At 45.0% G+C, this 23816-nt stretch overlaps 2 protein-coding genes across 7 annotated transcripts in view; both read left to right on the forward strand.

Annotated features, from left to right (window-relative positions):
• The window catches only part of mybpc1 (myosin binding protein C1), a 90782-nt gene extending 68891 nt beyond the window's left edge, over positions 1 to 21891 (forward strand). For 5 of the 6 annotated variants that reach the window (XM_015960373.3, XM_015960390.3, XM_054739766.2 and 2 more), the window contains 9 exons: positions 2570 to 2704; positions 2787 to 2954; positions 3058 to 3146; positions 4356 to 4551; positions 4639 to 4778; positions 4881 to 5040; positions 5626 to 5762; positions 8666 to 8852; positions 21034 to 21891. In XM_015960373.3, coding sequence (XP_015815859.1) covers positions 2570 to 2704; positions 2787 to 2954; positions 3058 to 3146; positions 4356 to 4551; positions 4639 to 4778; positions 4881 to 5040; positions 5626 to 5762; positions 8666 to 8852; positions 21034 to 21131 — 1310 coding nt within the window. In that variant the 3' untranslated portion in view covers positions 21132 to 21891. Of the gene's footprint in view, positions 1 to 2569; positions 2705 to 2786; positions 2955 to 3057; positions 3147 to 4355; positions 4552 to 4638; positions 4779 to 4880; positions 5041 to 5625; positions 5763 to 8665; positions 8853 to 14761; positions 14806 to 21033 lie in introns of all 6 variants that reach the window. The other variant, XM_054739762.2, reaches the window with a different exon arrangement.
• Positions 13084 to 14000, forward strand: LOC107386198 (tubulin beta-1 chain). Its single transcript, XM_015960444.3, has one exon. It carries the CDS (start codon positions 13086 to 13088, stop codon positions 13788 to 13790), a length of 705 nt encoding a protein of 234 aa, XP_015815930.3. The 5' UTR covers positions 13084 to 13085; the 3' UTR covers positions 13791 to 14000.
• Positions 21892 to 23816: the final 1925 nt, after the last annotated feature.

A 23816-nucleotide genomic window follows, 5' to 3' on the forward strand; every position in this document is an offset into this window, starting at 1 on the left:
GACAAAGGGCAGCCCTGGCGGAGTCCAACCCTCACTGGGAACAGGTCCGACTTACTACCGGCTATGCGGACCAAACTCACGCTCCTCTGGTAAAGGGACTGAATGGCCCTTAACAGAAAGCCACCCACCCCATACTCCTGGAGCGTCCCCCACAGGGTGCCCCTGGGGACACGGTCATAAGCCTTCTCCAAATCCACAAAGCACATGTGGATTGGTTGGGCAAACTCCCATGCCCCCTCCATCACCCTTGCAAGGGTATAGAGCTGGTCCACAGTTCCACGGCCAGGACGAAAACCACATTGCTCCTCCTCTATCTGAGATTCAACTATCGATCGGACCCTCCTCTCCAGTACCTTGGCGTAGACCTTTCCAGGGAGGCTGAGGAGTGTGATCCCCCTATAGTTGGAACACACCCTCAGGTCACCCTTCTTAAAGATGGGGACCACCACCCCGGTCTGCCACTCCCTAGGAACTGCCCCCGATGACCACGCAATGTTGTAGAGACGTGTCAACCATGACAGCCCTACAACATCCATAGCCTTGAGATACCCAGGACGAACCTCATCCGCCCCCGGGGCTCCGCCGCTGTGTAGTTGTTTGACTACCTCAGCAACTTCTGCCCCCGAGATCGGACAGTCCATCCCCAGGCCTCCCAGCTCTGGTTCCTCCTCGGAATGCGCATTGGTGGGATTGAGGAGCTCCTCAAAGTATTCCTTCCACCGTCCGACTATAGCCTCAGTTGACGTCAGCAGCTCCCCATCCCCACTGTAAACAGTGTGAGCGAGTTGCTGCCTTCCTCTCCTGAGGCGCCGGACAGTTTGCCAGAACCTCTTTGGAGCCGATCGATAGTCTTTCTCCATGGCCTCACCAAACTCCTCCCACGCCCGAGATTTTGCCTCGGCAACTGCCACTGCTGCACCCCGCTTGGCTATCCGGTACCTGTCTGCTGCCTCCGGAGACCCACAGACCAGCCACGCCCTGTAGGCCTCCTTCTTCAGCCTGACGGCTCCCCGAACCTCTGGTGTCCACCAGCGGGTACGGGGGTTGCCACCACGACTGGCACCGGCCACCTTACGACCACAGCTAGCAACAGCCGCCTCGACAATCGCAGAGTGGAACAAGGCCCACTCGGACTCAATGTCCCCCACTGCTCTCGGGACGTGGTCAAAGCTCTGCCGGAGGTGGGAGTTGAAGACCGTCTTGACAGGTTCTTCTGCCATGCGTTCCCAGCAGACCCTCACTATGCGTTTGGGTCTGCCAGGTCTACGCGGCATGTTCCCTTGCCATCTGATCCAACTCACCACCAGGTGGTGATCAGTTGACAGCTCCGCCCCTCTCTTCACTCGGGTGTCCAAAACATACGGCCGCAGGTCAGATGATACGACTACAAAATCTATCATCGACCTGTGACCTAGGCTGCCCTGGTACCAAGTGTACCGGTGGGCATCCTTATGTTCGAACATGGTGTTCGTTATGGCCAAACTGCGGCTTGCACAGAAGTCCAATAACAAAACACCGCTCGAGTTCTGATCAGGTGGGCCGTTCCTCCCAATCACACCCCTCCAGGTCAAGCTGTCATTGCCCACGTGAGCATTGAAGTCCCCCAGCAGGACAATGGAGTCCCCTGATGGAGCACTATCTAGCACTCGTCCCAGGGACTCCAAAAAGGGTGGGTACTCTGAACTGATATTTGGCCCATAAGCACAAACAACAGTCAGGACCCGTTCCCCGACCCGAAGGCGCAAGGAAGCTACCCTCTTGTCCACCTGGGTAAACCCCAACACACAGGCAGAGAGTCTCGGGGCTAACAAAAAGCCAACCCCAGCCCTCCGCCTCTCACCCGGAGCAACTCCAGCAAAGTAGAGTGTCCAACCCCTCTCCAGGTCTCGGGTTCCAGAGCCAATGCAATGTGTCGAGGTGAGTCCGACTATATCTAGCCGGTACCGCTCAACCTCTGCCACAAGCTCCGGCTCCTTCCCCGCCAGCGAGGTGACGTTCCATGTCCCAAAAACTAGTTTTCTTGTCCGGGGATTGGACCGCCAAGGCTCCCGCCTTGGTCTGCCACCCGATTCACATTGCACCGGACCCTTCATGTTCCTCCTGCGGGTGGTGGGTCCACAGTTGGACGAGCCCATGTATCCGGTTCGGGCTGGGCCCGGCCGGGCCCCATGGGCGAAAGCCCGGCCACCAGGCGCTCGCTCACGGGCCCCAACCCCAGGCCTGGCTCCAGGGTGGGACCCCGGTAACCCTCCGGGCCGGGTACTCCGACTCTTCGTTTTCACCGCCATGAAAGATCCTTCGAACCGTTCTTTGTCTCACCCTTCACCTAAGACCAATTTGTCATGGGAGACCCTACCAGGGGCACAAAGTGCCCCAGACAACATAGCTCCTAGGATCATTAGGGCACTCAAACTCCTCCACCACGATAAGGTGACGGTTCAAGTTATATCATTGAAATGTATTTTGTTTCATGAGTAGATAGGACTGAATGAACATTGTCTCCTTAGAAAGCAATTAAGGGACTGTTGCAGTGGTTTTTAAGATTTTAAAATGCGTTTTCCCAAACCAGCTGTGACCAGTGAGCCCACAATGCTAGTTGTGGATGACGTCACAGACACTACGGTTACTGTAAAATGGCGTCCACCTGAAACCATTGGAGCTGCCGGGCTGGATGGATACTTAGTGGAGTATTCCATTGAAGGAAGTGAGTCAGATGTCACTTTGTAGAACCCAAAGATCTGATTGGACTGTTGACTGCTGTGCAGGCTAAACTGTTTTCTCTACAGCTAATGACTGGATTGTGTCCAACAAGGAGGTGACAGAGAAAACTAAGTACACCATCACTGGGCTAACTCCTGGAAGTAAAATTTTAGTTCGAGTCAAAGCTATTAACAAAGCTGGAGCCAGTTCTCCACGGACTCTGCAGCACTCTGTCTTGGTCAAGGAAGTTGTTGGTAAGCCCTTTAATCTTATCCTAAATTTCAGCTTGGTGTACAGTTATATCCAAATGAAGCAATCAAACATGAATGATTGTCTAATCTTATACCTGTTGTGAAGAACCACCCAAGATCCGTGTCCCAAGACACTTGAAGCAGACATACACTCGCAGAGTTGGAGAAGCTGTCAACCTTGTTGTGCCTTTCCAGGTAAATCTCACACCTTCTCAAATGTTAGGCTATCTTCACACAGAATGAGGACTCTGCTGTGATTTTAAAAATAATGTTCTTGGACTTGTATAATCTTTGCAAGTTTTTTGTAAATCTTCATGCACAAACTGATATTGCAGTGGGCTGCAGTAAAAAATTTGCCATGCTTGCAGTGGTGCCCAGTCCTCATCCTCGAGATCCCCTATCCAGCATCTCTTAGAAGTTTCCCTGTTTAAACACACCTGCTTTGAATCAGTGGTGATTAGCAGTGTTCTGCAGAGCCTGTAGCTGTTGAACAGGTGATTTATCCACTGAATCAGCAGGGTGAGATATAAAACAAGCTGGATAGGGGATCTTGAGGACCAGGATTGGGTACCAATCACCCTCATTCCAGAATATTGGAGATATGGGTTAAGACTACACTCTAAGAAGTTAAATGAATTTACTTAACCAATTTTCTCCAACATGTTCCACTAAACTTAGTTACTTAAATAAACAGAAAGATTGCATTTGTAAAAACCCGGTTATACAATTTATAAGCATAAAAAAGTTATTTTGGGGATTGGTTACTCTTTGAGGACACGTGGAGTTGTCCATTCGAAGAAGTAACAATCTTTTATATAGCACCTCTCAAGATAAAAATCACAAGGTGCTGCACAAGAACAAATTAAAAAAAATATTAAAAAATGTCAGAAACATGAAAAATTGTAATTAAAAAATATGAGGAAAGGGAAAGAGAAAATGACTAAGAAAGGGGTAATCAGTGGATCCTGGGAAAGGCAACATTGGTAGGGTGTGCTGAATGAAGAAATATTGCATCCAAAAGTGGTGAGGACAAAACCCCCAATATTTTGTAGTGGTGGGGACACCTCCAGTGTCCACTGCTAAAATGACACCAAGGCAGTTGACATAACGTGGTTAAGTAAATTAAACATTTCCTTTCTTAGAGTATAGGGATGTGTGGTGGTAGTATATTCGTGGAATGGGTCAAGTATGTGAAGCAGGACTGGTCAACCTAATTTCATGTCTAAACTATGATCCTGTCACATGGTACGTAGTAATCTTCATGTCTGCATGTCGCAGGCTGAGAGAATCATGCTAATGCGGGTTCTATGTGCAAATGGAATCATGGGCATGCATAAAAGGGTGCATGGTACATACTGAGTTCCTCAAGTGAAGGTTTTCCAAATTTTCTTTGTGTATTTGCAGGGGAAACCCCGGCCAAAGGTCACCTGGTTGAAGGAGGGCAAGCCTGTAGAATCCTCTCATGTTAGTATCCGCAACACGGACTGTGATAGCATCATATTTATCCGTAAAGCAGAGCGCAGCCACTCCGGGAATTATGAGATGACAGTTCAAGTTGAAAACTATGCAGACACAGCAGTTATTGACATTCAAATTGTAGGTGAGTCTTCAAGCTCCCCAAACTGATTATCCCAAATAAAAACATTGCAATTTTAGGCATTTACCTAGTTTCCTTTTCTGATTTCAGATCTGCCTGGACCTCCTTTCAGCGTGAATATTGAAGATGTCTGGGGAGAAAATGTAGCTCTAGTTTGGACCCCTCCGAAAGACAGCGGAAACGCCCCAATAACTGGCTACACTATACAAAAAGCAGACAAGAAGACAATGGTAATTAAAAAACAGGCTAAACTAAAGCAAAATCCTCAACAGTAAAGTCCAAAGCTAGATTAACCTTTTCAATACACACATTCTGTTTTTGGTGCTTTTCAGGAATGGTTCACGTGTATTGAGCACTACCACCGCACCTGTATCACAATCACAGAGTTGGTGGTTGGGAACGAGTACTTTTTCAGGGTCTTTTCAGAGAATATGTGCGGTCTGAGCGAAGCGGCTACCCAAACTAAAAAGAGTGCTCTCATCGTCAAAGAAGGTACAACAAAGTTGAAGGAGAACCCTTTTATAAATAATAAATAAAAACACACTCATATTTAAGCAATGATAAATACAACTATGAGATGATAATAATAATAATAATAATAATAATAATATTTTATGAAAGAGTATATTAAAAATGTTTGCATTCATTTATTTAAAAAAGCATTTAAGCTATCTCATATTTATTTGTTTTATAAATACAATTATTTATTTAAGGGCTTACCTTTTGATATTGAGCTAGATGGCATTACATAACTTTCTAATGGGAGATTTGTTTCCAGAAACGAAACATTAAAGCAAGGCAACACTGTTAATAAAATGGATTTAACATTTACTATATTTATTTTTACACAGCTGATGTCTAAAAGGTCCTGTCAGTGATCTTTTTCCACCCTGAAGTAAACCTAATTAACACACTTTTGTGTATGACTGACAGACCCTTGTAACGGTGATGTTCTAGCCTCAGCTGATGAATAAATAAAAACGTTGTCTTTCCTTCATCACATAGAGAATTCCCCACATGATACCGCTCAGCACCAGTATCATGCACAACCCCATTCCTTTACCCTTACCCCCACAGGCTCACAGATGAAGATACCTGAGTACAGTGACCACGACTTCAAGGAGCCGCCAAAGTTCACTCAGCCACTGATTAACACTTTTGCCGTCGCTGGCTACAACACTACTCTGAACTGCAGTGTTCGTGCCAACCCAAGGGTAGGTAGAAAAATTGACGGTTGTCCATGTGATATTAGATTATTCTGTTTTACTACCAAACTATTCAGATTCCGTAAAAGTTGGATGGTTTCACTCTTGGTTTAAACCTCTGCAGTATTTAGTGCCTTTAAACTGAACCCTGGTCTGTTTTGCCCCTTGGTGCTGCTCATTTTTACTGATGTGAACACAGTAATCACACTAGAGCCCTTTTCAGATTGACATTCCGGAATATGTATGGACAATTCAGTCCGGTTTTTAACCAGAACTGTGTTTTCAGACACACCACTTTTGTACCGGAACTTGTCTCTTCGGCTGCCTTCACACAGCAGGGAAAAGTTCCAGATGTCGGGGGGGGGGGGGGGGGGGGGGGTCGGACTTATGTTAAGCATAATTCTGCGCACACGAAGATGCATAAGACCTGGATGATGGTGCTCAATGGTTAAAGGAATCACGGAAGCGGTGTGAAGCGGTGTGAAGCGCTCCTTCGCGCGTCTAGACGGTGCCGTAGGAGGCGAGCTGCCATGGTTTGCCGCATGCTACAGCAGCGGGCTATCTAGGAGCGCACAGCGTCCCCCGGTCCCCTCCTCCTCCCTGTCCGGAACTCGACCTCACCAGTCTGAAGCAGCCACCTTGTCCGTAACAAGTCCGGACCTGTTACTAGGGGCATCGTCCGGTTTAATTACGGAAAACGTTATCCGGATGTTTGTATTCAGACACAAAGGTCTTACAGACAGAGTCCTGAACATTTCCGTTTTTCATGGCCTGTCTGAAGGGGGCTATGGTTGCATAACTGAATCGGGTGAAAGAACCAAGACCGAGACAAGTTGGAGGAGGTTGTTCAAGTTTGGTTCCAAACAATCTCCAGAGTGGTTTGTACAGGGATGGACTGGCCTATCTGGCATTCTGGCACCATCCCGGTGGGCCGCTTAGCCAAGTGGGCTGCTTGCCCAGCTTGGGCCGACACTACTCCACAGTTGGTGATCTGCAGAACATTAGCTACATGGTAACCTGAAGCTAACAGAGTTTTTCCAGGCATTTTTAGCAAGAAAAACGCGGTAGAACGAGGAGTTGTTTTACCGCGTTAGCATGTAGCTAATGTCCCGCTAAGCTCCGCCCGTGGAGAATGAGTGGATCTGGAAGGCCAGTGCTCCCGGTCGCAGTAGTCTGGCCCTGCTTGTACTTTAACAGTCCCAGTCCATATTACATCTCACATTCGGCCTAGAGACGAGTCCGCGGGCGGCAACAACCCCCTACTCCCAACTCTCTCCCAATGGGGAGGGCTGACTGAGGGCCGACAATTCGTAAAAATGTCAGGGCCGAATTTTGGTCCCAGTCCACCCCTGGGTTTGTATGAAGTGTAATGTGATGCAACCTCAATCTTACACAACACAAACAAATAGGGTGCAAGTTTAATCCAAATGCCTTCTCGTAGGTTGTGTTGAATTCTGGGATATAGGAGGGCAAACAAAATAATTCCTGTTTGAAGTTTAAGTTTGTTTCGAAAGGAGAAAAACTGACAATCCCGGCAGCCAGCTAGATATGAAATTTATTTCAGTGTAAACTTCCTTCCAAAATGACTGAAATATTAGACTCTTTTGAGATTTTCTCACTGTAAAATTCTCACTATATTCTTACACAGTGCACCTTTAATTTAGGAGCCCAATGTGGTTGAGGAAAAGCATACATGTTACAGCTAAAAGCTTCAAAATAATAACTAAACTACAAGACACACTTTGGATGGAGCCCATGAGCAAAGTCACAAATGCAGCTATTTCAAATGAGTTTTCAAACAAAAGCATTAAAGATGATAATTAGGAAAATCTGAACCGAGGAGTAAATCAGTATAATGGAACACAACTATACACTGTAAACCCAAAAGTTCAAAATAATCAAATATATTTAGTAGATAAAACTCATAATAAAAAAGATGTTTTTAGAACTCAAATGTGTTGAGCTTGTTCAACCTTTTCCTTGTTTTAAGTACATAGAACTCAAACATTTTAATTAATCTGAACTATTTCCTTTTTTAAGTAAGCATAACTTTGATTGATTTATTATTTTATGTTTCTATGTTTTTCCATTCGTCTTTACGTCAACCCTAAAGTGTGTCTGATGAAAAGACTTGTATCTTTTTTTTTAAAGTGGATTTACAGGAAAAACAACCACAGACTAGCAATTTTGATGGATTGAAGGAACAATAAACTGCTGGGCGTGGTGCATTGTGGGTAGTCATATTTTCAGTTATTTTGCTCTATTTTGGGGTGTTTATGCATGTTCATTGTGGAGGATTGTTGTTCTCAGTTATTTCATTCAGTGTTGCAGATGTGGTGTTACTTTTTGTATCATGTTGGCCCCATAAGTGAGGAGGTTGGTCAAAGTAATGCTGTATGCTGTGCCGTCCCATTGTTATTAATACTGTGGTTGTTCACACCAGATACTCTTGACTTGACTTTGAGTGTCCCACTTTCATTGGCTGTTAGCATCTAGGGGTGTGTGAGTCATGATCTGGTGGTAGTTAATTCCTTCACCAGCCTGTCACATTGTCACTTTTAAGTAAATTCAGCTTATTTGGGTTAGGGTTTAATAGGTCCATTTAGAGTTCATATAAGTTATATTATTTAAGTTAGTAAAAACATGTAATAAAGTTCAAATAAAATAAATATGCAAGTTTAGTGAAATAAAACTTTGTAAGTTGCTTAAGTGCTAAGTTATAGGTTGGAGGTAGTTAAATGCTTTGATTTTATTCAGGTCATATTTTTAGGTTATGGTAAACATAGGTTTTAGATAAGTTAACTTAAAAATTATTAGGTAATCAGTTTCCTCATAAATGTTGAGTTCAGTGAACTTATTCAGGTTTACAGTGTATCAGCAGTATAACAATCCCACTATTTGTCTGTGGACAGCCTAAAGTCATCTGGATGAAGAACAAAATCACCATCATTGACGACCCACGCTACCGCATGTTCAGCAACCAAGGCGTCTGCACCCTGGAGATCAGGAAGCCCAGTCCTTACGACGGCGGCATGTACACCTGCAAGGCCATTAATGATTTGGGGGAGGCCCAGGTGGAGTGCAAGCTTGAGGTCAAAGGTTAGTGTGGAACAGCATGCATGCCTATATGTCTCTGGGCCTGGTTTCCTAAATTATATGCCTTTATTTCAGCACAAAAAAAATCCTTTATAAAAAATTAAGACTCTAAAAAGGCAATTATTACTTTTTGGAAACCAACTCCAAAGATATATCAGTCTCCAAAAGGAACGGTACAAGATGTGGACATGTAAGTATCTATAGGTTACACCAGATATTCATACATGTTTCACCAAATTTAAGTGTTAAAGTTTCTAGAGCCATAACAGATTCTAGTGATCTACAGATTGGGTTACAGGATTAAATCTCAAATATATGCACATATACACAGCACAGCTGGCACCATGGAAAATGGTGGACTCAGCAAGTCAAGCAGCTGCTTCTGAGCCCAGAAGATGTTCAATTATTCCCTATTAAGTGCTGTTGTATAATAAACATATTAATTGAAATAACTCCTTACCCTATACTATTCATCACTGGACATGGCGCTGGCTGGCCACCTCACATATCTGCAGCAAACCTGGTATCCCGATGGCTAGAAATCATGGGTGTTTCTCAGTGTCAAGGAACCTCGCCTTGATGTCTTGGTCCCGCCCCGGTTGCCTAGGAGATACGTCATCAGGAACTGCCAAGGCGTGTTCCCATGTTCATGTTCTAATGAGGCGTCTGTTCTCTATTTGTTAGCCGTTTAGCAAGGATACACGGGAGGTGTCTTGTAGCCTAGCCTTGACCAAAAATTTCCCAGACTACAGTGGAGTATTTTCAAATGGATGGCAGATCAGGAGCCAGCAGCTACTTTGGGGGTAAATTTCCAGTTCATATGTCGTCGTCGTCGTCGTCTTCCTCCGCTTATCCGGGTCCGGGTCGCGGGGGCAGCATCCCAACTAGGGAGCTCCAGGCCGTCCTCTCCCCGGCCTTGTCCACCAGCTCCTCCGGCAGGACCCCAAGGCGTTCCCGGACCAGATTGGAGATGTAACCTCTCCAACGTGTCCTGGGTCGACCCGGGGGCCTTCTGCCGGCAGGACATGCCCGAAACACCTCCCCGGGGAGGCGTCCAGGAGGCATCCTGACCAGATGCCCAAACCACCTCAACTGGCTCCTTTCGATCCGGAGGAGCAGCGGTTCTACTCCGAGTCCCTCCCGAATGTCCGAGCTCCTCACCCTATCTCTAAGGCTGAGCCCAGCCACCCTACGGAGGAAACTCATTTTGGCCGCTTGTATCCGCGATCTCGTTCTTTCGGTCATTACCCAAAGCTCATGACCATAGGTGAGGATTGGGACGTAGATCGACCGGTAAATCGAGAGCCTGGCTTTCTGGCTCAGCTCCCTCTTCCCCACGACAGATCGGCTCAGCGTCCGCATCACTGCAGACGCCGAACCAATCCGCCTGTCGATCTCCCGATCCCTCCTACCCTCACTCGTGAACAAGACCCCGAGATACTTAAACTCCTCCACTTGAGGTAGGACCTCTCCCCCGACCCGGAGTTGGCAAGCCACCCTTTCCCGGTCGAGAACCATGGTCTCAGATTTGGAGGTGCTGATCCTCATCCCAGCCGCTTCACACTCGGCCGCGAACCTACCCAGCAAGAGCTGAAGGTCAGAGCTGGATGAAGCTAGGAGGACCACATCATCCGCAAAAAGTAGAGACGAGAATCTCCTGCCAACAAACTCGACACACTCCACACCACGGCTGCGTCTAGAAATTCTGTCCATAAAAGTGATGAACAGAACCGGTGACAAAGGGCAGCCCTGGCGGAGTCCAACCCTCACTGGGAACAGGTCCGACTTACTACCGGCTATGCGGACCAAACTCACGCTCCTCTGGTAAAGGGACTGAATGGCCCTTAACAGAAAGCCACCCACCCCATACTCCTGGAGCGTCCCCCACAGGGTGCCCCTGGGGACACGGTCATAAGCCTTCTCCAAATCCACAAAACACATGTGGATTGGTTGGGCAAACTCCCATGCCCCCTCCATCACCCTTGCAAGGGTATAGAGCTGGTCCACAGTTCCACGGCCAGGACGAAAACCTCATTGCTCCTCCTCTATCTGAGATTCAACTATCGATCGGACCCTCCTCTCCAGTACCTTGGAGTAGACCTTTCCAGGGAGGCTGAGGAGTGTGATCCCCCTATAGTTGGAACACACCCTCAGGTCACCCTTCTTAAAGATGGGGACCACCACCCCTGTCTGCCACTCCCTAGGAACTGCCCCCGATGACCACGCAATGTTGTAGAGACGTGTCAACCATGACAGCCCTACAACATCCATAGCCTTGAGATACCCAGGACGAACCTCATCCGCCCCCGGGGCTCTGCTGCTGTGTAGTTGTTTGACTACCTCAGCAACTTCTGCCCCCGAGATCGGACAGTCCATCCCCAGGCCTCCCAGCTCTGGTTCCTCCTCGGAATGCGCATTGGTGGGATTGAGGAGCTCCTCAAAGCATTCCTTCCACCGTCCGACTATAGCCTCAGTTGACGTCAGCAGCTCCCCATCCCCACTGTAAACAGTGTGAGCGAGTTGCTGCCTTCCTCTCCTGAGGCACCGGACAGTTTGCCAGAACCTCTTTGGAGCCGATCGATAGTCTTTCTCCATGGCCTCACCAAACTCCTCCCACGCCCGAGATTTTGCCTCGGCAACTGCCACTGCTGCACCCCGCTTGGCTATCCGGTACCTGTCTGCTGCCTCCGGAGACCCACAGACCAGCCACGCCCTATAGGCCTCCTTCTTCAGCCTGACGGCTCCCCGAACCTCTGGTGTCCACCAGCGGGTACGGGGGTTGCCATCACGACTGGCACCGGCCACCTTACGACCACAGCTAGCAACAGCCGCCTCGACAATCGCAGAGTGGAACAAGGCCCACTCGGACTCAATGTCCCCCACTAATCTCGGGACGTGTTCAAAGCTCTGCCGGAGGTGGGAGTTGAAGACCGTCTTGACAGGTTCTTCTGCCAGGCGTTCCCAGCAGACCCTCACTATGCGTTTGGGTCTGCCAGGTCTACGCGGCATGTTCCACTGCCATCTGATCCAACTCACCACCAGGTGGTGATCAGTTGACAGCTCCGCCCCTCTCTTCACTCGGGTGTCCAAAACATACGGCCGCAGGTCAGATGATACGACTACAAAATCTATCATCGACCTGTGACCTAGGCTGCCCTGGTACCAAGTGTACCGGTGGGCATCCTTATGTTCGAACATGGTGTTCGTTATGGCCAAACTGCGGCTTGCACAGAAGTCCAATAACAAAACACCGCTCGAGTTCAGATTAGGTGGGCCGTTCCTCCCAATCACACCCCTCCAGGTCAAGCTGTCATTGCCCACGTGAGCATTGAAGTCCCCCAGCAGGACAATGGAGTCCCCTGATGGAGCACTATCTAGCACTCGTCCCAGGGACTCCAAAAAGGGTGGGTACTCTGAACTGATATTTGGCCCATAAGCGCAAACAACAGTCAGGACCCGTTCCCCGACCCGAAGGCGCAAGGAAGCTACCCTCTTGTCCCCCGGGGTAAACCCCAACACACAGGCAGAGAGTCTCGGGGCTAACAAAAAGCCAACCCCAGCCCTCCGCCTCTCACCCGGAGCAACTCCAGCAAAGTAGAGTGTCCAACCCCTCTCCAGGTCTCGGGTTCCAGAGCCAATGCAATGTGTCGAGGTGAGTCCGACTATATCTAGCCGGTACCGCTCAACCTCTGCCACAAGCTCCGGCTCCTTCCCCGCCAGCGAGGTGACGTTCCATGTCCCAAAACCTAGTTTTCTTGTCCGGGGATTGGACCGCCAAGGCTCCCGCCTTGGTCTGCCACCCGATTCACATTGCACCGGACCCTTCATGTTCCTCCTGCGGGTGGTGGGTCCACAGTTGGACGAGCCCATGTATCCGGTTCGGGCTGGGCCCGGCCGGGCCCCATGGGCGAAAGCCCGGCCACCAGGCGCTCGCTCACGGGCCCCAACCCCAGGCCTGGCTCCAGGGTGGGACCCCGGTAACCCTACGGGCCGGGTACTCCGACTCTTCGTTTTAACCGCCATGAAAGATCCTTCGAACCGTTCTTTGTCTCACCCTTCACCTAAGACCAATTTGTCATGGGAGACCCTACCAGGGGCACTAAGTGCCCCAGACAACATAGCTCCTAGGATCATTAGGGCACTCAAACTCCTCCACCACGATAAGGTGACGGTTCAAGGAGGAGCACGAGAAAGCCAAAGCCCGACCTAGACGTCTCGAAGTGAACATCTATCAAAATGAGGGAGATTGTGCATCTTCAGGCCGGCCAGTGCGGAAACCAGATTGGTGCCAAGTTCTGGGAGGTGATCAGTGACGAACATGGCATTGACCCAACTGGATCATGCCACGGAGACAGTGACCTGCAGCTTGACAGGATTAATGTCTACTACAATGAAGCTTCAGGTGGCAAATATGTTCCTCGTGCTGTTCTTGTTGATCTGGAGCCAGGAACCATGGACTCCGTCAGGTCCGGACCTTTCGGACAAGTCTTCAGGCCTGACAACTTTGTTTTTGGTCAGAGTGGTGCTGGTAACAACTGGGCTAAAGGCCACTACACTGAAGGTGCAGAGCTGGTTGACTCTGTTCTGGATGTGGTCAGGAAAGAGGCTGAAAGCTGCGACTGCCTGCAGGGTTTCCAGCTCACCCATTCCCTCGGTGGTGGTACAGGCTCCGGTATGGGAACCCTGCTGATCAGTAAGATCCGTGAAGAATACCCAGATCGCATCATGAACACGTTCAGCGTGGTGCCTTCTCCCAAAGTCTCTGACACAGTAGTTGAGCCGTACAATGCCACACTGTCGGTTCATCAGCTTGTAGAAAACACAGATGAGACTTACTGCATTGACAATGAAGCCCTCTACGACATCTGCTTCCGCACACTTAAACTCACAACTCCCTCCTACGGTGACCTCAACCACCTGGTCTCTGCAGTTCAAATGTAAGTCAACTAATTGTAGCTATCAGGCTGATATCTAAAATGGTTTTCTTTGTATCCAAAGCAGTTATCTATTGTTGGTTTGTTGCTTAGTAGTTGCAGCTTCGGTGACTAGCAGGTAGTAACTAACATATTTAATTTTACCTATATTTACACAATTTAAAACGTAAATGCCTTGTTATGTATTTATATTAAAACTTATATGTATAGAAAATAACGTTACCTCATGTGTCATGTGACCGCGGCGGTCTCATGACGTAAGTCTGTTCCATTAAACCGTTTTCTTTGACCAAGGAAGGACAGTGTCCTCATAAGCAAGGCGCCTGGCCTCGCAAGGCGATGTCTTGCGAGGCCAGGCGCCTTGACATTGAGAAACACCCCATGTTCTATTGTTGCAACTACAACTTCTACATGGTGTTCAATATTCAACCTTTAAGGGACTATTGTTCATTGGTTCAAGTGAAACAACAACAAAAAATCTCACTTCTCTGAAACCAAGGAACTGTTGCAAAACAAAACCCAATCTAAGTCTTAAGTTATTTGCCCAATAAAACAATGTCTATTGCTTTGTAAATTACTAAATTTGAATTTATGAACATCTGGTGCAACTAATTCTTGATTTTCTGAATCGATAAAAACATGGCCTAATAATAATAGTAATAATAAAGATGATAACAATCTGTGCACATATTTGGTGACACCTATTTAATTCCCTCGTATCCCCAACCCCGACCATCTGGCCATCCTGTCCATCATCACAGCACACAGTCTCAGCGTACACACTGGTGATGTTCTTATGTTTTATCACTTAATGCCTCCATCTTAAACAATTTTCCCAAGTTTTCAGCATCTCCTATTTGCTGCTCAGTTAACTCTTCATATAAAGAGTTCAGTAATAACACAATGGCAGTCCCTGGTGCACACATATAACTCCATGTAAACATTTTGTTAACCCCTCTTCTCTTCTCTCTCCCCCAGTCCCAACTCAAGAATTGTGAATGTATGTTCTCATGTAAGATAAGGTAAGCTTTCATATGGTTCTGGCATATGAAGCTTATGTCATTCATTATGCATCTTTCAGATAGCCTGTGTAACCTTGCTTGTCTCCGTTAGTGGGCCTGTAGCAGCTTTCCTTCCGCATGAAAGCAGAAACCATGAAAAAACACAAATTTTGCATTTGCATGACAGTTTTCACCAGGTGAAATCCTCACTTGAATTACTCAGTTTTGGAGATTTTAACCGTTTTCTGCTGTAAAACTCAGCAACTACTCCTGTAGCTTGTGACGGAGACAAGGTGAGTAGTTAATTTTTTTTTTTTTTTTTACTTTTCTAACCTTTGATGAGAAATTCAGGGTGGCATTTTTGTTCTGAACATGAGCACTGCTGCTGAATTTCAAATATCTTTGAAAATCTGTACCAAAATAGATCTCATAGGATTTATAGGCTTTGCAGATTATTTGCTGTATGTATGAATATGAAAAACATCTTCTCTAGTGGTCTGTTGCTTGATGGATGACTAAATACAGTTTTCAGACAAGAAATCAAAACTTACTTTGAATTGTGGACCTGCATTGTGTGTGACTGTTGAATTCTGTGTGTTTATGATCTGGTGTGCCTATGGGTTGGTCGATTGGGCTGCTTTTACAATAGAAAACAGAAAAAGTAGTGTACCAACCCACACCGTATCACTCAGTGAAGATTATGCAAAACTTTGTCCTACTTAACTTTAGCTTCTTCACCACTTGCTCTTCATGAAGTTTCAAAATAAAACCATCTTCAATCCCGATGCCCAAGTAATTATGAAAAAAAAAAAAATACTACTTGAACCTCAGAACCCTAGAAGATAATGATAGATTTACAGTCTTGAGATTGTATGATAATAAAAGCATGTTGTGCCCTAGAGCCCAATCTGGTGAAGATGCTCAGCAGCATTTCAACATGTCATCTGCTACAAATGTTGCATTGGTGACACCATGATTAATGTTGAGAAGGAGTGGCCCCAGGACATGTCCATAGGGCACACCCTTTAACCCTCTGGAGGCAGGCTTTGCAACGTTAAATCCTTCCTACCTGGTTACTCCACATACGTTAGTCATGAGCATTTTTTTAACTCTGAAGGACTTAGTTATTCGTCCTTTTATCAAAACTTATTTTGAGCCCGAGAGGGTTAAAACCTTAGAAAACTGGATGCAATTCCCTCAGCTTGCACACACTGAAGTCTATCTGAATGAATGAATGAATGAATGAATGAATGATGAATGATCAATTTATTCAGTCAGTCATCTTAAGATAATGTACAATAACATGTCATACAAATAGATACAAATACCATTTCTCACTAACATATGCTTTCATTTGTATATGGTGTCTATTTGGTATCTCATGACTGAATAGGTTTAGGCAGAAGCAATAGCTTATATAATTGCCTAACCTACTTGCAAAACAAATTTTCAATTTCCCGCAATGAACCAACAACCCAAATAAAAATAAAACACAAATCCATCCATCAACATCAAATTAATACTCTTCAAAAATATTTTTACTGATAAGTTTTTTAAGAACTGAAAGAGAAGTTGCTCATTTTAATTCTATTTTAGCCTCATTCCAAAATTTTACTCCCATTACAGAGATACATCTACTTTTCATGCCCTTTTTGGCTTTTTGTAGAACAAACTTACATACACCTCTTAAATCATATTTACTTTCCCTCTTTGCAAAAAACATTAGTATATTTTTTGGCAGAGCCGTTAATTTTACTCTAAACATAAATTGCATTATTTTATAATAATATAGATCTTCTAATTTCATAATCTGTGATTTTAAAAACAACGGGTCAGTATGAGCATATCTGACTAATAATTATCAATTCTATAGGCATCACCAATTTACTCTAATAAAAAAGTTTCTCTCAGATAAAGTATCCAGTTCATTTTGTAAGAAACAGGAAATAGGTGATTCATGCAGAGTAAGATTTACCATACTATTTCACAAAATGTACAAAGGAATAAGCACATTTAATTAGCTCTGTGTATGAAATGTGACATATAGTTGATTCTCATATACCACTGCTATATCCAAGTTTAGTTTTTAACTGAATAAGACAAGACAGCTTTATTTATATAGCACATGTCCTACACAAAGGCAACTCAATGTGCTTTAGAGCAGTAAAGACAGACAAAACCAACACAAAAATAAACAATGATTACAAAAAATGAAACCCCTGAAGACAAAAACTAGAAAATTGACATAATGTCAATTAAAGATTGTGAAAAGAACTAAATGTGGTCAGCCAGGAAATACTGTGTAAGGAGAACTGCAGACCAGGACTAAAGCCGTGAAGCTAGTACTAAAACTAACATATAATTAAAGCTAACAGAGGTCAGGTAGGAAGGTTAACCAGGAGTTACTGTGTGTAAGGTGACTAAGGAGGCATTGAGTAGATAACAATGTGGTCAGCCATGAATTATTAAACAAGTGAAAGCACTGATTAGGCTGGTGACTAGAACTAATACATTTAAAGCTAGTACTATGTCCTACAAACAGTGATGACTGAAATTAGTAACCAACAGAAATTCAATACTTTGAATGGGTAGGAAGGCTAACCAGGTTACTTAGTGTAAGGTGACAAAAACTGGAGAGATAACAGAAAGTGGTCAGCCAGGAATAGCTAAGTGTGAAAGCATTGATTAAACTAATAAAACTGACAGTGAAACAGGTCAAATGAACCACAGAAAACCACACTGGACTAAAACTGGAAGATCAATTAAACACTGAGTAGTGAACTAGCCAGCCAGGAGTATGTGAAAACATTTATTAAGATAAAGTAAGGTGACAAATAATAATAATAATTATTATTATTATTAAGCTACAGGTGTACGGTGACAAGCTAAAACTAATGCTGACTAAAACTAGAAAACTAACTGAAGGTGGCCAGCCTGGACAGTATATAAAACATTTAGCAAGGAGAGGGTGAGGTAAGGGATAGAGAGAGAAGGGAGGGGCGAGGGTGATAACATGCGCCCCTTCTCTGCTCCCTACAGGGGCGGGGCAGAGAGAGAGTGAAGGCAGAACACGATTATGTAAATCCACAAGAATAGTTGGGGTGGGTGGAGGTTAGAGGCCAAAGAGAGCAGTGAGTCCTTCATGGTTCCATGACCTTCCAGTCAGATCCACAGTTCCACGTCAGGAGTAGGTTAGGATGGTGGAGAGAACGAGTCTCTGTATTCCTTCTACGGGGAGTTTTGTTTTCTTGCAGGCAAAGTCGAGCGGGGAGTTAGGTTAAGGCCTAGTCACACCACCTCGTTTTAAATAAAAACTCTGTCCACACGTGCCCGGATAAATATGTTGTTAAGGACATGCCAGACATGTAGGCGGCAGTACTTACCCCGTTCTTAACCTCGTCCTTCGTCTGTGGTCTTCCGCAAGGAGCGGTAATTCCGCTTGCAAAAACAAACAAGCAAAAAGCGCTTGGACCAGGATCGGGTAGTGACAGAGCGCAGCTCTGAGGGCTTCCATGATGCCGGCTAGTGTAAACACAGGTCGCACACGTGATGTCAGCATTTTTTTGTCACGGAAAGTGACGTTGCGGACCTTAAAACTCCGGTTTTGTCCGTCCACACGCAGACACCCAAAACGGAGAAAACGCAGATCTTCACTTTGGCCGGAGTTTTTAAAAAGATCCGTTTTCGTGTGAAAAGACTCAGTTTTCGTGTGGATGACAGGCCAAAAAGTAGAAAAATATCTACGTTTTGGCAGATCCCCGGCTACATGTGGACAGGGCCTAAGATAACATTTAACGTTTTCCTCCCTGCCTTACAGTTTTACTGGTCTCAGGAGTATCCAGTCAGCCAAATAATGGGGTTTAATTCCATCTGTATCGTGCAGTTGCATTCTCCATCATGGTATCCATCCCCGCGTGCGAATTGAAGATTCGTCCCCAGGTTTCTACAGAGCATCCAGCTCGCGATTCACCTGCAGCAACGTCTCTGAGCGCCCAGCGCACGGCAGTAACCTTCCCAGAGCTCAGGGTTTTATCCAATAGCCCCAGACAGCTCCTTAAATTTCCGATATAATCAGATAACTGTCCACTCCAGTCAGCAGGTACCCGAAAATCATAAATCCAAACCGTACGTCTTCTGGGTCCTCAACGGAAAGAAGGGAAAGGCACATGATGATCCACTTACAGGAATCCAAAAAGCATCCAACCTGGTGTGTTCCGTGCAGGAATATGGAGCTCCCTCCTCCGTTTTGAATGTTGCAAAAATTTCATCAATGTTGTTCTGTGACCAGTTGACCAGATTCATCATTTTAAAAATATAATTCCAGAAAGAATCCAAAGATTCATTCTCAGAAAAGAGCCTTGGGAAGACAAGGGGCAGGAGTAAAAAGGAAAGCATGTGCTTGCTTCGCGTGCCCGGAGAGAATGAGGAATAATAAACTCAGCTGGTTAATCTATTCCACCTATATACCCAAGTTTAGCTGTTTTTATTTATTTATTTATTTTTTAATAAACCACCAAACCTTTTCATGCATGCAACCATAGCGTTGATAGGATGTAGTTCATGCTTTTAGAATATTTCTAACATGACCATTTATCTAATATATACACCAAAGCCTTTATTAATAATTTCTGTTTTTCTTTACATTGCAGCACGCCATGTCATGTTCTGTGTCCCCTTGGTCCCCAGCCCCCTCCTGTTCTCCCTCAGGTTCTCCTTATGTGTCTTCTTGTGTTCCCCAGCTCCCTCTAGGCTTTCCTCATGTTTCCCTCCCAGTCACTCCCTTGTAATTCCCATTTGTTTGCATTTGTCCTCCTCACCCCTCTAGTTGTTTACTTCTGCACTTAGTTCTAGGTTTAGTTATTTAGTGTCTTATAGGTTATGTTATCTTCCCCTCTGCTTGGTTCTTCCCTTCCCATTTAGGCCTAGTCCACACGTAGCCGGGTTTTTTTTTAAAAACAAATATCCGCCCCTCCAAAAACTTGCATCCACACCACCTCGTTTTAAAAAAAAATCTCTGTCCACACGTACCCGGATAAATACGTTGTTAAGGACATGCCAGACCTGTAGATGGCAGTACTTCCCCCGTTCTTAACCTCGTCCTTCGTCTGTGGTTTTCCGCAAGGAGCAGTAATTCCGCTTGTAAAGACAAACAAGCAAAAAGCGCTTGGACAATTGATAAAGCGAGCGCAGCTCTGAGGGCATCCATGCAGTCGGCTAGTGTAAACAAAGGTCGCACACGTGATGTCAGCATTTTTTTGTCGCGGAAAGTGACGTTACGGTCCTTAAAACTCCGGTTTTGTCTGTCCACACGCAGACACCCAAAACGGAGAAAACGCAGATCTTCACTTTGGCCGGAGTTTTTAAAAAAGATCCGTTTTCGTGTGAAAAAACTCCGTTTTCGTGTGGTTGACAGGCCAAAACGTAGAAAAATATCTACATTTTGGCAGATCCCCGGCTACGTGTGGACAGGGCCTTAGTTAATTGATTTCACCAGTCCTCCCTCTAGACCTTACTCCTCACACCTGTCACCTGTTCCCCTGATTGCTAAACCCTGTCTTGTCCCTCAGTGTTTGTTGGTTCGTTGTCGTATGTGTCTGCGTTGCTCGTTCCCCTCTCGAGTTTTCCCGAGTCTGTGCTCATGCGTGAGCTTTTGTTTGTTTTTGAGTTTTCAGTGAGTTTTTTGAGAGTTAGTCTTATTATTTGTGCTTTGGATTTCGGCACATCCTCCTTTAATAAAGGAATTATTTTCTTTAAACCTCTCCTGCCTTAAGTAGTTCTGGGAATTTCTGCATCTTGCACCTCCTACACTCAACGTGACATGCCAACATGCTAAGCAAATGTCTTTTAGCAATAACATCCCAAATGTTTATTATGTCCATTATGTTCTGTTGCTGCTGTTACCACACTGGAAGTATTTAACTCCAGATACAACTGTGCTTTATTCCACCCTTACAAAATTACCAGCATGGTTTTAAACTCTTACAATATTTCAGCAGAAACGATGCAAAAAAATTTATTAGAGCATAATCTGAAACTGTTAAACGGACGGAAAATGGAGTTGAATGTGCATTTTGCAGAGCAATTCAAACCACATTTCTTCTCAGTTATTGTATTTTTTCTTTATTATGCCACCCACTCTGCCGCTGTTAAGCTTTTCACGACTTGTCCTTTACCTTTTCTACTTGCTTAGTCCTCTCCAAATATATCTATCATTCCTGCCAATATTGTAACTTTCTTTTTCCCCTTTAGGAGGCTTCACCTTCTACGAGCTCATGCGACGTGGAGTACCTCTACACCTGATTGATAAGTACGTGAATGAGGCGAAGATTGTTGATCAAGAGAAGTAAAACTTTCAGTTCAATAAGAACATTTGTAGATGTCAGTCGCCTTTTGAGACCCTTTTCTATCACCTTTTGAGATTAGCAGATGGGTTGAGGATGGAGGTCTGGTGAAACAAATGGATGGGGTGTTGGTGTACTGATACATGGAGTGGTATGCTGTGTGCAGGTTTGAAGCTTATGTAGAATTCAATAGCCAGTTCATCTTGTGTTTGAAACTGTGATGTTTGAAAGGCTGTTTCAGCTAAAATGCATGTTGAGAGGATTTTGGATCAAGATGCATTTCATTAGTAACGTGTGTAAAAAAAAAACAGAAAAATTGGCACAAGACTTCCATCTACAGTATTTACAAGTGGATTTCTAATGGTAGATGTTGGCGAAAGTGATTGTTTTCTGGAAGCTTATAGATAAGAAGTGACTTTCCCCACTGTGGGATCAATAAAGTCTGTTCTATTCGATTCTAAAAATGTATAAACTATGCAAAAGCCTTGTTATTGTGTTGATGTACATCTATGCTAAATAAAATAGCATTGACTAATGTTGGAAAAGGGCATGTCAAGCCTTCCAATATACATATGAATGTAACATTTTTGTGTAATTAAATTTTTGTCCAACAGATAAGAAAATGTAGATGCTTGATAACAGTTCACATTCTGCATGACACATTTAGATGTTGCGATTCATATTGGTACAACGTTTAATAAAAGATCAACCATATGTGCATGCTTTCCTCTTTGTAAGAATGAACAATAAACTCAAAGCTGAGTAACTTGGTCTATTTTCCTGTTCTTTGCTGTTTTAGAATAGAATAGACTTTATTAATCCCACAGTGGGGACATGCACTCATTACAGCACCACATACACTTAAAAAAAAGGAAGAAGAAAAATAAGAAGATTACAGGTAAACACACAAAGGCAGTAAGCTCTTTTTGTGACCTTCGACCACTAAAAACAACAAAGAAAAAGAAATCTTGAGTTTCCAGAACTATGCAGCACAAATGGTAAATGGTAAATGGCCTGTATTTGATATAGCGCCTTCTAGAGTCCTGGAACCCCCCAAGGCGCTTTACAACACAATCAGTCATTCACCCATTCACACACACATTCACAAACTGGTGGGGATGAGCTACAATGTAACCACAGCTGCCCTGGAGTGCACTGACAGAGGCGAGGCTGCCGAGCACTGGCGCCACCAGTCCCTCCGACCACCACCAGCAGGCAACGTGGGTTGAGTGTCTTGCCCAAGGACACAACGACAGCGACAGACTGAGCGGGGCTCGAACCTGCAACCTTTCGATTGCGGGGCGAGCACTTAACTCCTGTGCCACCGTCGCCCCACAAGGGAAACAAACATACATCTGGTATTGCGCAATAATGAGCACATACTGAAAATTGCATTGTGTTGATGTGATTGTGTAACTGCATAATGCCAGCATGGACGTAATTTTGGGGGGGGACAGGGGGGACATGTCCCCCCACTTTTTCCAAAGTCAAGTTTTGACCCCTGCACGTTTTACCATCCAAAAACAATATTATGCTGTATTAAATTGATACTGGTTGAGTTATAGGACCAAGCGGAAAACAACCGTTTGTGTTGAAGCCTGTTTCCTATTAGAGCATACCGTAAAGACCCCCCCCCCCCCCCACACACACACACACACACACACACACACACTTCTAAAGCGAAAATGACGTCCATGAATGCCAGTACCAGTTAAACTGAGGATTTACGCTCTTAGGTCAGATGAATGACCTTTTACATTAATTTACCATATTCAAAACAAAGACCCACTCTTAGGGAAATACATTTTAATATTTGATGTCTAAAATATGAAATAGGCCATACACCTACGTAGAGTATTTGTCTAATTTCAACATTTTTACTTAAAATCATTTTAACCTCCTGCCTTTCCTGAACTCCATAAACAAGGAAACTTGTTTACCACAACTATCATTCATTTGGTCTTTTAAAGTTCCCGCATTATGCTATTTCACACCTTCCAAAGCAAAGATAGGCACAATATATGATAAACTATTACCGTTGGCACTATTGAGATGCCAGCTCTAATGAAATATAATTTGTTTTCGTGAGGCATTCCTTCAACATGGAAATGTATTAGGTATACATCTTGATTTTTATCATAAATTTGAACATCTCCATCTGTAAACTAATTAGTTACTTAACAATGCAACCAATCTATTTGGCTATAATAAACTATAGCCAAAAAAATGACTGTAATCAGGGTTCAAATTACGGGGTAGCTGGAGGAAGCCCGGCACCCCCGAAAGGGTGATGGGCTCCCCTGAAAGCCCTCAACTGACAAACCCAGGGGGAGCCTTAATAGAGGCAATTGGATGGAAGACACCAAGGGACCACCCTCCAGGCAGCAGCATTCTCATGGGGCTTGTAGGAGCCATTTGTGTACTATCTGATTTGTATTTTTCCTAAGCCAAGTGACAGGCCCAGGGCCTGAGTGGTAGCCACTCCCGCTTATTTAATCTGGGAGAGATCAGCGCCAGATGTTGCTGACACGGGGCGCAAGCAGGTTCTGCTGTGTGGCGAGGACTGGGTGACTGAGTGATCACGAAGCACAGACAATTAGGGGCAAGGAAACATATAGAAATAAAATTGTGCCTGTGTAGCTTAATCATGGACACTGACCCCAAAATTCCACTACCTCTGCTCCGCTGCGC

This window comes from Nothobranchius furzeri, chromosome 1 (genome assembly GCF_043380555.1).
Source record: "Nothobranchius furzeri strain GRZ-AD chromosome 1, NfurGRZ-RIMD1, whole genome shotgun sequence".
Taxonomy (NCBI): Eukaryota; Metazoa; Chordata; class Actinopteri; order Cyprinodontiformes; family Nothobranchiidae; genus Nothobranchius; species Nothobranchius furzeri.